Source organism: Oculina patagonica, unplaced genomic scaffold (assembly GCF_052425735.1).
Source record: "Oculina patagonica isolate OP01 unplaced genomic scaffold, crgOcupat unplaced335, whole genome shotgun sequence".
Lineage (NCBI taxonomy): Eukaryota > Metazoa > Cnidaria > Anthozoa > Scleractinia > Oculinidae > Oculina > Oculina patagonica.
This window is the reverse complement of record NW_027558185.1, coordinates 1-12789: the sequence shown is the minus strand read 5'-3', so window position 1 is coordinate 12789 and position 12789 is coordinate 1. Positions and strand designations below refer to the sequence as shown.

At 38.1% G+C, this 12789-nt stretch overlaps 2 protein-coding genes across 2 annotated transcripts; both read right to left on the bottom strand.

The window, feature by feature from the left end:
• Positions 1-7: 7 nt before the first annotated feature.
• Positions 8-12405, bottom strand: LOC144640536 (tyrosine kinase receptor Cad96Ca-like). The gene is made up of 13 exons (XM_078499645.1): positions 12112-12405; positions 9798-9911; positions 8206-8224; positions 7795-7837; positions 7204-7459; positions 7011-7121; positions 6402-6592; positions 5950-6072; positions 5786-5856; positions 5324-5364; positions 4187-4283; positions 1376-1475; positions 8-837 (listed from the first exon to the last, which is right to left on the bottom strand). Exons 2-13 carry the CDS (start codon positions 9811-9813, stop codon positions 769-771), a joined length of 1137 nt encoding a protein of 378 aa, XP_078355771.1. The 5' UTR covers positions 9814-9911; positions 12112-12405; the 3' UTR covers positions 8-768.
• LOC144640537 (fibroblast growth factor receptor homolog 1-like) lies at positions 10838-12426 on the bottom strand (the record flags this gene model as incomplete). The annotated part of the gene is made up of 2 exons (XM_078499646.1): positions 10838-11127; positions 12112-12426. Coding segments are annotated over 2 exons (605 nt in total), but the record flags the coding sequence as incomplete, so codon positions are not given.
• Between the last annotated feature and the right edge of the window lie 363 nt (positions 12427-12789).

The following is a 12789-nucleotide window of genomic DNA, read 5'->3' as shown; positions in this document are numbered from 1 at the left end:
CCAGTGGCTGAACATTTTAATCTGCCAGGACATAGCACGAACGACATGCTTGTGTCAGTGCTCCGTGCCGGACTAACTGATACCATGGAAAGAAAACGGCTTGAGGCAAAGCTTATTTTCCGCTACAAGACTCTGCGACCTCGTGGCTTGAATGTGGACTTTGGTTTTATTTAATCTGTTATGTTCACTCTAACAAACGCGCGCCCGTGGCGTATGTTTAATTTGTTATTTTTAATTTCAAACATTGATCACGCGCAGGTGCTTTTTTCCGTTAACTGGCGTTACATTTTCCACTGAAGAAGGGGCAGTAGCCCCGAAACGTCTGGGAAAAACTTTCAATCATCGGCGTATTTAACATTTACATTTTAACATTTCTATGAACTAACTAAATTTGCCCTTGTTTTGTTGATCTATTGTTACTAGCTTTGAACTCTTCCACTTTCTTGAAAATTTCACAAATGTAAAACTATTAAAAGTTTGTTGTTTAAAGGAGCTTTGTCACGATATTTTAAGTCATTTTTTTGATTACTTCCAAATTGAAGGAAACCTTAAAATAATAGTTGTGTAATGTAGGAAAACAACAAAGGAGTAAACAAAACGCGAAAATAACCAAGGATGGTTTCGACTGACGAAGATTAAGATGGATTACGAACGACAAACTAGAAAAACTTGCCAGTTTTTTCAAGATGAGTTTTCCGTGACTGTGCTCCTTTTAAAAACCCCTACATAACAATATTGTATCTATCACAAATTCAGCGGGAAAAACCATCAATCAACTGTAAGGTCCTCAACGTTGGCGTACAAACTATTGTCATAATGTTTGAGATTGACGTACGTCTGTAACAGAAAAGGCAAACAATGTAATGTTGATGACGCAAGTAACAACAAAGACGCATTACAAACAACATATAGCCAGGTATGGACTTCTGTCTTTTTATTTGGACTCCAAAAAAACTTAACATAATAAATAAGTTACTCTGCCAATATTTAGGCCATCGCAGTTTCTAAGCTTGTATCTCTAGACTGAGCAAAAAGATGTGTTGATGAGAATTTATCTTTTGTTAAAAAAAATCAAACCTAAGAATAAGAAATTGGTCGTTTTCACAATAGAAGACGGACAAAGCGTCTGGCGATTTGTGACTGAAATGGCCGGGTGTAAATTGGTAATCACAACATCCGCAACAACAACAAACGCGTATAGCCGTCGCATTTGCTCGTTAGAATTTTTTATTATTCTCGAGCTAAAACACAAAAAAATTCCAACGAGCAAACGTGACGGCTATACGCGTATGTGGCAGATATATACGCCCTTTATCATGCTTGCAGTGTTAAATACAAATTGCTTGTTACAAAAATATATTATTACTGAGTTTACCTTGTGGTTTTTCTCCATTTCTTTCATCGTATCTTTTAGTTCAGCAAACGTTGGTCGATTGCTTGGGTTTTCTTCCCAACACTTAAGCATAATCTGATATCTAATAAATAAAATAGAATCATTAGCAAATTGTAAATACTTTTTATCAAGTTCTTTTTTTAAAACAGGCAGCTTTAAAGGTCGGCACACACTAGGGGACTTGTCGCAGGGACTTGCTTCGGAGACCAGTCTCCTAGTGTGCACTCGTATTTTGCATCGAAATTCTAGTCGCAGGGACCACATTTGACACATTTTTGGTCCCTGTGACAAGTCCCACGAATTAAGGTATCACGGAAGGAAAATTGGCGTTTTCGTTCTAAGTCAAATTGTGTGCAAACCATCAATGGTAACCCCAATAAAGTATATATTTTCTAGAAGCTTATTAAATAAAGATTGTAATTTTGGATTTTGTTTTGATCATATAGACCATAATAAGCAACGTCAGCATTTTGTTTGCAATTATGATGTTGCGCAACTTTAGGTTTATTTGAGAACACATTTACATGAGAGCAAAAACTTTTATGTGGAATTTGATCTACATATATTGGTCTAAAAAACGGTGTCTCAGATTTTTCTTTTCTTGCTCCATTAATTTTTTATGAATTTTTAATCTTTAAGAAGCCCTAAAAACGCCATTTTAAAGTTAAAAAATTCATAAAAAATTACCTATGGAATTAAAGGCCAGTTACTTGGTTGGATTAAAAATCTTCTAGTTGGAAGAAAGCAGAGAGTGGTTATTGAAGGTCATGCATCTAATTGGCTAGAAGTTACATCGGGGGTGCCCCAAGGGAGTATTCTGGGACCACTTTTATTCCTGATTTACATCAATGATATTCCTTCTAGTGTTTCCAGCTGTAACGTGGATCTCTTTGCGGACGATAGTGTTCTCCATCGGCAGATATCGTCTTTAGAGGATTGTCAACTCTTTCAGAGTGATCTGGTTTCAGTAAGGCAATGGTGCGATGCTTCATAAATTCAGCTCAATGAAGAGAAATGTCGTGTACTTCACGTTACAAGACAGAAACATCCTCTCAATCAAGACTACAGCCTGGGTAGTAAGAAGTTAGAAGTTGTCAATTATCGCAAGCACCTTAGAGTCACTATCTCTGAAACATTATCATGGGATTTCCACATCAACTCCATCTGTGCCAAAGCAAGGCGTGTAATGGGATTGATTCGAAGAGCATTTGGATTTAAGTCTCCAGCGGCGGTTAAAGTGGCTTTTAAAACCCTAGTTAGACCATTACTGGAATACTGCTGTCCTGTGTGGAATCCTTACCTGGTCAGTCATGTCAAATCAATTGAAGCAATCCAACGAAGAGCGACAAAATTAATATGCGGATCAGACCTATCATATGAACAAAGACTTGATAAACTTAAGTGGCCTACACTGGAACTAAGAAGAAAGTTTCTTTCTTTGGTGCAAGTGTATAAGATAATATTCGGACTTTGTGACATCGACGCTGCTAATTACTTTGACATAGTAGGCGAATCTCGTACTAGATCCAATCACAAGCTTAAATTAAGACCAAACTATGCTCGCACTAATTACTTTAAGTTTTCTTTTTTTAATAGATACATAAACGACTGGAACTCGTTGCCGAGTGATGTCCTCGAGGCGCAATCATTAAGCTCATTTAAGAAAAAGCTGTTAAGCCATTTAATGTTTTAGCAATATGAACATATAACTTATCTTAGTATAATAAATTGTTATTAGCGTATTTTTTTTTAATTTTATTCATTAGTAAATTTATTTGTACATTTTTAGCTTTATCTAGGATAACAGCTTTTACATGGGAATTCAGTTTCCCCCTGCTGCTATCCTCCCACTATTTTTTTTTTATTATTATTATATATTTTATCTTTTTTGTTGTAAATATTTTTTGTAATGTTGGGAAATCTAATAAATAAATAAAAATAAATAAATAAATGGAGCAAGAAAAGAAAAATCTGGGGTTACCATTGATGGTTTGCACACAATTTCACTTGGAACGAAAACGCCAATTTTCCTTCCGTGATACCTTAAGCTGGTTTGATTTCGGGGACTAGTCACAGGGACCAAAAGTCGGGCCCACAAATCGGTCAATTCTCTAGAGTGTACACACTAAGGGATAAGTCCCTGCCAAGTCCCCTAGTGTGTGCCTAGCTTAATAGGCGTCATGAAGTCCTCCGATACTGTAGTTCCCCTGACCGTGCGCAATGCAGTATAAAGTTTTAAGTCTTGTTTTCTGGTCAAAAAAACGTTGGATAAATAAATTAATCTTTTAAAAGGCTTTTTAGCGTAAAGTAATCCTGTAATTTTTTTCTTCCGCGTGGTATTTTGAATTGCCCTGCTGGCTAGCTAAAATCATTAGCAAGGCTCCTAAAGGGATATTGTCTCAAATTTTCAAAAGCCAAAGACGTATGGAAACCTACAAATAGCGATCCAATCTTGTTAAAAATTACTATGCCGGTTTACTGAAGCTATAAACAAGTGATATTATTGTGATGCCATCAGGGACTTAAGATCTCAACTTGAAAAAGTTAGGCTGACTTTATCAAGTTCTGCCCTGGTGGCCTGGAAAACAGCTTAAAACTTATAATGCTCCCCTCTTCCTTCAACAACAGTTTCCCTTATATCTTCATCTTGATGTTCTAGGAACATTTCGTTTACGAGCGAGAGTCCTTCGCCAATTTAAGTGCTTTTTACTGAAAAGCAAAAAAATCCCCGTGACAGGGCCCCTTTTCACAGCATTACTAGACACAAAAATCTTTATGAGTGTGTGTATTTACAGTTTGTTATCCACGTGTTTTGGTTTCGGCATTCTGAATCCTTCTTGAAGTTTCATGGCGATTTGTCGAGCGTTAATTCCCGGATACGGAGATCCGCCTAGATGAGATGAAGAGAGGTTTTTATTTTGTATAGTGGAACTTCGTTACATTTAATGTGTTTAAGGTCGCGCAAGACCCTTGCAGTCATTAGTATGTATTTATTTAAAGAGTATGCACGAACTGCCCGACGACTGAAGCCGACAACAAACGAAATATTCATGAGAATGTTTGTTTTAAAACTCTTTTGTACAAGTCATTACTAGTAATTGTTCTCCGCTTTGTGCACGTGCGCTGGAACATAGGGAATTATCATAATTAGATTCACAGCTTTGAATATATCACACGTTGTTGTAAACATTGACTCGGAAGGTCTTCGAAAGCCTCAAAACCTGCAATTTTGTGTCCAAGTTTTCTCCGCCGATATAGAATTTCAAGAGTTGATTCGCGAGGAACATAAACTTGGTGTACTCTATTGTGCTATGACTAGAGCGAATTTTTAAATTTCTTTCTCAAAATGAAGATAGCACGTTTCTAAGTTTAGATTTCACATTTTTGCTCTCTTAGAAGCCATTAACTTGTAGCAGTTTTTGAAATCGAAAATTTCGTTCTAGTCATAGCACAAAAGAGGTTAGATTTATCACTAAGCTTTATAATCATTTAATTTGGTGCGCTGTTCTAGCTGAAAACTTGGACACAAAATCGCATTATCTGCAGTTCAACTTTTAAGGGCTTGTAACATCACAGACAACGGTCATCTCTCAGTAAAAGGACAATCATGATGTAATTTTATCAGCCCTGAATATCCTTGTTAAATTTAAGAGGAATTGATGTTCAAAATGTAGTAAATTAAAGTTTTACAAGATAGCACTCCGTCAAGAAATTTGGCTAATGAATTTATTAATGAGCAAGGGTCCCGCGCGACCTTAAAAAGCAATTGATGCAAAAATGTACACTGGTATTTGCCCACAACAATAATTTTTTCCGAGACGGGCACGTGTCCCGGTCATTTTCGTCTCAGATGTGTTGAACTACAGCATAATTATAATGCTAAAGTTTTTGGGCGCATTTAAACTCAGCATGAATTATAATTCCACTTACCTACGGTGAGAATCTCGTACAGTAGGACACCATAGCTCCAACTACGATAAAAAGGCATTAGTTGATACGAAGTTGTATTTATGTGATTTGACATTGGCCCATTTTTCAACATTTTTGTTAACGTAACTTTAATTCTCGAGAGGAGAGAGACGGGGAGGCTCGTCGGAAAATTTAAATTAAGCCCCAAGCAGAGTCCAATCTGGGCGTGACTAAAGCTTTTCTTTAAAGAAAAGTAAGATGATGAGCATCCCTTTCGTATGGGCGTCAATAAACCCCAGCATCCCCCCCCCCCCCCCATAAATGCATAAAACAATGAATGTCTCATTCTTTTAATAACCACTCTTTTATAAGTACAACAGTTATCAGTTTGAATTTCTGTTTCTGAAGAACTTTTCACTACGAGTTAGAGAAAAACAGTGCACCCTTCAGAAATGTATCTTTTCTTGGATGTAAAGTACTTACACGTCACTTTGCGTTGTGTATGTCCCATACAACAATGCTTCATAAGCAGTCCACTTTACAGGCAGACGACCCTTTTAAAAACAAATTAGAAGCACATTAAAAACAAAAGGAAAATGTACTAATCATATTTTCTGGATGAGAAACAACGAGACTGTAATTCTCACCCGACTTTGCCTGGTATAAATATCATCCTGGTGAACATTCCTCGCCATCCCAAAATCTGTCACCTTACACTTCTCTCCTTCACCAACAAGAACATTTCTGGCCGCCAAGTCACGATGGATTATCTGTAGGAAAGTTGTACATCCTAATGCATTTTTATTTCCGCGACAAAACAACACAGTGTACCATCAATTTTGTCGTTGTTTCAAAGGAATTTGGAGACGCGCGATTGACTAATGGCTAGTGCGCTGGCCTTCAAATCGAGCGGTCCTGGTTCGAGCCCTGCCCGAGGCATTGAGTTGTGCGTTCTTGGACGAAACTCTCACAGTGCTCCCCAACTAGGTGCTTAATTTTACTGGGGGCTGAGCCCCATGATGGACTAGCATCCCATCCAGTGGGACTCCTAATTAGTAGATATTGCACAGTAAAGAAGAAAATAATATAACAATCAAACCTTTTTCGAAGACAAATAGAACATTCCATCAGCAACTTGCCAAGCGAACCTCATTAACTGTTCTGCAGTCAGACTGGTTTGCGGTTTCACATCCGGATCTTTGAAATATGTGTCGTTGAGTCCTCTACTCTTCCTCAAGTAACCCAGCAGGTCACCGAAAGGCACATACTCAATGACGACAAGCAGTGGATCTATGGTCAGTTAAATGAAAAACGCAAAAAATGAAAAGCGACTGAGGTCGGAATTAATCTCGTTCCCAGATCTCTCATAACTGCGAGGATCTTCTCTTCATTTATGCTTCATCCGCAGTTCAAATATATGTTTTCATATATTCACTATTTCATCTTCATCTTTCCCGGGTTATTACGAACAAATTTAATGACCAGCTCCCAGTTGGCTTGTTAGCTCAATTGGTTAGAGCGCTGCACCGGTATCGCAGAGGTCAAGGTTCGAGTCCCGGCAAGCCTGATTTTTTCAGGCTAAATTTTCAATTGCTTTTAAAAGTTGTGTTCATAACTGCGAGGATCTTCTCTTCATTTATGGTTCTGATTATTGTATTAAAAGTATTTATGTAAACAAGTGATATCATTTATTCAGTATGTTCTTTACCAGTCTCAGTGACACATGCCAACAACTTGATCACATGAGGATGAGGTTTCAGTTTCTTCATCAACTCAACTTCTGCCAACAGGTCCTTTCTGTCTGAATCCGGGGCATTCGCTACAAAACAATATTAAGTAAGCTACACAGATGGTGTTCAGGTATTCATAATGTTTCGACTAATCGGAATTCCTATTCGCACCTTTCAACATTTTGACAGCAACCGTTGTGTATTCTTCGTTACCACTTATGTTCCACGCTGTTGCCTTGGCAACTTCACCGAAAGCTCCTTTACCAATAACTTTAATGATCTTAACCTGCTCTCGATTTATTTCCCAGCGTCGTGCTGAGGGATGAAGGGGCATGTAATTCCCACTGCTTGGAAGTGCGTAGGTCGTGGAGTCATCAGACCGTACCATGCTGGAGGACTGTTTGTCGGTTTCCGTAGCGATGGTATTCTAGTGAAAGATGACAAGCTTTAATTCATTGGGTAATTGACGCACTATAAGCATTGACAATATGCATGTTTATTTTTTTTACACCTATCTTCGTTCTTTTTCTTCTTTTGCAGACCAAATAATTTTAAAATTTTTGTTTCTTTCAAAGTTAAACAAGATGTGACTAAACTTTCTTCCGTTTTCAGTTTAAGAAGTATCATTAATGAGTTTCCTCGCCACGTAACCCAAACTGTTCAACACTGCACCATACATTAGGCAAGGTTTGCTATTGCATTAGCATATATTTTCTACAGTAAAATTTCATTCTGTACGTGCTTTTTATAAACTTTTCTTACCAACACAACAAGCTCTCCACCGCATCCCGCACATATATTGGTACTGAAATAAAGCGGCATGTATTCACAAGTGTTATTTTCACATGTACTGGCCAACAGCCTATAGGACGTACAAGAGACTGTACATTCGTTGAGTCAAGGAGAAAGCTTTTTAAGCCTTATTTGTTACCACGAGTCAGAAACCGGTAAAAAACACATCACAAACTTACTTTCCATATTTCCAATCAGTTCAGTTTAAGGTTCCTTTCGAAGGCATTCTCATTTCTTACGGTCATTCGATAAGACCTGATTAGTCTAAGGTAAACAATTCTCGGTGTTCTTCTGTGGTCGTTCTTTCTTTGCCTTCAATACATATAAAAAGAAGCTTAACTTTGGTTATTCTTCATAATTTTACCCTCAAGTTTTACTCACCGATTTGTTTTTGGGATCCCTGCAATGAGAAAAAAAATACTTGTCAGCGTAAATTGGAATTTTCTGAAACTTTCTGGAGTGTCACTTAAATCTAAGAGTCGTGCTTGTTTCAAAAATCTCTTAAAAGAATTGATTATCTCCAACTACTAACTGGTACATTGATGTACTTTATTTTTCATTTTTGTGTGTGTACATACACTTTTCTTTTTTTTGTTCTGTCTGTGTGTGTGAATGGAAATCGTGTCCCGTTTTTTTTTATACTCTGTAACTTCATTGCAATATTTTTTTCCGCTTGGCCCAGCCACTTAGCTCGATTAGCCTTAGCTTTTTCTAAGTGACTGTGCTCTTTTTATTTTATTGTTAATTTTTCTCTTTGCATGTATTTACTTATTGTAAAACTCTTCTGGGCACGAAAATGAAAGATTGTTGTTGTTGTTTTTGTTGTGTCTACTTTCGGCTAATGAACTCTAGATGCAAACGTCTTCTTCTTCTTATGATGATGATGAATTTAAACATTTCATAACAGGGAACTGGGCCAATAATTACTCACTGCTAAATAAAGCACTTGTCTTTTACAGCGAAAACACGTATCATTGCGTCAACATGTACCATCTTGCGTTTACCCGTCAGCTGGCTAGTAGCTGCTAGTCTGGATCTCACCACAAAGGAGTGGTATGTCATGGCGGAGCTCCAGCGCGCGAAGCGCCAGCGGAGCACCATGGGTAAGGAAATTTGGTTAACCCATGAAGTCAAAAAAATTTGGTTATCGAGTGAGCGTACGCCCGCGCGCGCCTACAGACTCTCGGGGAGAGGGAGGGGAGTCACAAGGCAACCCAACAGGGGGTAGGAGAATGTCATTTTATCATATCCCAAGGAACGTTAAGGTTAACGTCGGCTTGTATCTTTGACATTGTTAATCCATTTTAGAGCAGTTTTCAATTAAGTGTCGTAAAACCAAAATCAAAGTAATTACTCCGGCCAATCACAAAGAACACAGACAATCCAGTGAACCAATCAAAACTCGAAGCAAATACATGTAGCTGGCACGAAGCGCGGGAGAACGTGCGCGAGCGAGTCACGATTGGTTTTGGTTTTACTCCTGATTGGCTGAGAAAGTGGCGCGAGATTTTTAAGCCGATCACTAAGCGTAGTAATGCAAAACCAAAGTAAACGCAATTTACTTTCGACACTCAAGTGAAAACCGCTCTATGCTCAATTGACAGCCGTCAAAACAAGGTAAGGTATCCGCTGGCCAGTATCACATGACCATATCGCGGGCTCAGGTGTACAACTCATTGAGGTCATGTGTTTTTTTTGAAGCTGTCCGCTGACCAGGTTATAGTTTTTCATTGGATCGCGGGCTCAGATCTTACTTGTTTTGTCCAGGGTAATGACAGGAGTTTGTAAGCGTAATTTTTTTCGATTGGAGTTGTCGATTTATTTCGGCTATGGATCTTTCTTGAGTAAACTTCAAAACCAGTATTTTCAATGAGAGTATTTTCACAAAATTTTAAGAACCAGAAAAAAAGAGTGGAGCTCCGCATTTAGGCTTGGCTGATTCTATATATTATCTACATTCCAATGTAGCTTACCCGTACGGCTGCGCATTCTTCGGAGGACGATAGTCAGAATAAGGATAACAATCAACAACAGAACGATGACAATGGCATAAACAATGTGAAGAATTGTCTTGTTACACGACAAACCTGAAACGTTTAATACAAATATATTTAAGATGCAGCGTCGTTGCCAGACGAAAATTCTTACCGAGACAATGTCAGTAAAAAAACACTTCCTTCATATTTAAAATATTATTTTTATGTAAAGCCTCTTACAAAAGCCTAAAAAAAAATTATATATATTCGAATTTTTTACCGAGGCAAGTGCCTCGATTTGCTACTGCCCTGACTCATGGTTAATTATTTGAAAAGCTCAGAATTGGCAATTCTGAGAATTTGATGAATTTTCATTTTCTAAATAATACCGATTTCCACTTCGTCATAGTTGAACGGGGGGGGGGGGGTGTACTCCCTATAATGGCCTATACAGGGAGGCTCCGCCCGAAAGGGGTACCTTTTTCATGCTTCAAGTATATTAAAGGGTAGGGATTTCACAAGTTTAGGGATATAAAAGGGTAGGGATATCGGATATTTAGGTATTTAAAAGGGTCTTCAATTCAATTAAAATATTTCAAACAGACGCACCTCATGGCTGTATCATTTAAGTTAATTCAACGCTACATAAAAATGACATGTTTAAGACATATGTCATGTCTTTTCGGTATATGAAAGGGGTACCTTTTGTTTCAGTAAAAAGTATACGAAATGGGTACCTTTTCTAGCGTAATGGTATATAAAAGGGTAAGGGTTAGACCTCGGGGCAGAGCTTCCCCGTAAAAACATTTTTGAGTACCCACCCCTCCCTCCCAAGTCGTTTTCTTCAGGTACAAATAAATATCAGTAAAACGATAAAAGAGTATACTTTCATTAATTGTTATCTTACGCGCTTGGACGCCGTTAAATACCGCTGACTTGCAGGAATCCTGTGGAACCAACGGCACTTAAGCCACGTTCAAATAAAACAGTCCTCCTGTATATTATGTGGAAACTATCTTATTTTTTTAAAGGGCAATTTATTCATTAGTACTTACTGTATTTACTATACCTTTGATTGTTACCTCCACCGTGTAACTTTTAGCCCCTACAGAGTTTACGACTTTACATTCATAATTTCCGGCGTCTTCTTTACTGGCGTCGTCAATAATGAGGTCGGTTTTATTAATGCTGCTTTGAAGTATCTTTCCATTCTTCCTCCAAGTAAAAAGGGGTGTGGGATTGCCTTCAGCTTCACACGCCAAGTAAAGTACGTTTCCTTCGACAACAGTGACTTTACCTTTACTTTTCTTGGTTATTGTTGGTGGCACTATATGCAAAAAAGACGAAGGAAATATGAAGTCTTCATGACCTATATGTATTGGTTAGTCAAGGCCAATCGTCATAAAAAGCGGACCGGTCCCGTTTGAACAAACGCTTATTAAAGGAGCGATTCCGAAAAACTTAATCCGCTCCAATCTCGAACCGTAACCATTTAGGACCGGTCACATGTAACCAGATTGTTAAATGTACGATCAAACATGCGAGTTAACCCATGAGCGCCTGTGCCGGCCAAAACCGGCCGTGACGAACGTTGCCGTTTGTTCCACCTCTGACGTCATCATCTTTGACCAAAAAAGGCGTCACTTATACACAATCTCTGCAGCAGGGAAGGATCTCTCCAATGATACAATGCTTAGAAATTTGAGCGAAAACTCGAAGGAAAATTTTCCTCAACCGCCCTTGGCCGGCTACTTCATGGCAAGAATTTTCTGTTTGGAAGACGATTTTCTCGGGAATTCTTGAACTGAAAGCAAGCCCAATGTAAGGTCAACAACTGCAACAAATAAGTAAGGAAAGAAGAAAGAGGAAGAGCGAAAAAATATATATTAAAACAAAAAGCCTAAAGTGGTAGGGCACTTTCTCGTCCAAAAATGTGTGCATGCCCCAACAATGACGTAAAATGCGGTACTAGTGAAAAGAAAGGCATGCTTTCATGTTGCAAATGCCGTTTTGTTTGGTTTGGAACAGATTTATCTCATAACTGACCAGAAAATGTCAAAACTGTCCAAAAAAATACGCTTTTTTCAAAAATTTTCATCACGTGACCATTTTTTTCAAAAGATGAGTCCTTTTGCCATAAATTTGGGCAATTTATACAAAGCAAGCTCAAAAATGTTAAAAATGTCGCAAAAGACGAATTCTAGGTTTTTGTGTTAATACAAATAGCAGTATACTACTGGTCTTTCAGCAACCTTTAAGCGCAAAGCACTGCCAGCACGTACTCACGAAAGCACTTCAATATAAAACGTACCTCCTGATGCCTTGACTCTCTTGATATTTCCATCGTCTTTTAAACTTTCACCAAGTTCATTTGTTGCAGTAACCACAAATTCGTACACGTTGCCGTTGCCTTGCTTCAACTCAACTTTTAGTTCTCTAACTGAGACATCTGTAATTGTCCTTAACTGGATCCATTCTCCTGGTTTACCATCAGTCACTATTCTTTGATACACAGTGTACTGTGTGATTATTTTTCCGTTATCTCGTGGTTCACTCCACTTCAGAGTAATTGTATTATCTGTTACTTCACTGGGCAGATCGTCAATTGTCGCTGTTGCTGGGACTTCTAAACAAAATATTAAGGTAAGCTACCACTATCTAGTTATTAAATCAGTTCAATTATCTCTTGGCAAAACCTCATTATGTCATTAATTCAAATGGACAATTTGGTATTACCGTGTTTGATGAATCTAGCGTCTTGAAAGAAAAACTAATTATTTAGTTAAAACATGCATCGCCATTTCAAATCTCGGTTTCTTGTCATAATACACTGACGTCCCGAAGACAGTTCGGGCCTGCTTTCAATGATTTTTAGCTAAACGCGCGAGCTTAATCAATAAAATTAGCTATTCTTCGCGTACAAGACATGCTGTACTTGGGAAGCAGTGGTGTTTGTCATACGTCAGCCAAAACAAATTTGAAATTACGA

Bases quoted from the DNA above. Each gene is read 5' to 3' on its own strand.
- LOC144640536 (XM_078499645.1), bottom strand. The intron at 6,593-7,010 runs GTAAAGAACATA...AACTGACCATAG, and splicing joins GGCATGTGTCACTGAGACTG to ATCCACTGCTTGTCGTCATT. The intron at 4,284-5,323 runs GTAAGTGGAATT...CATCTCATCTAG, and splicing joins GTACGAGATTCTCACCGTAG to GCGGATCTCCGTATCCGGGA.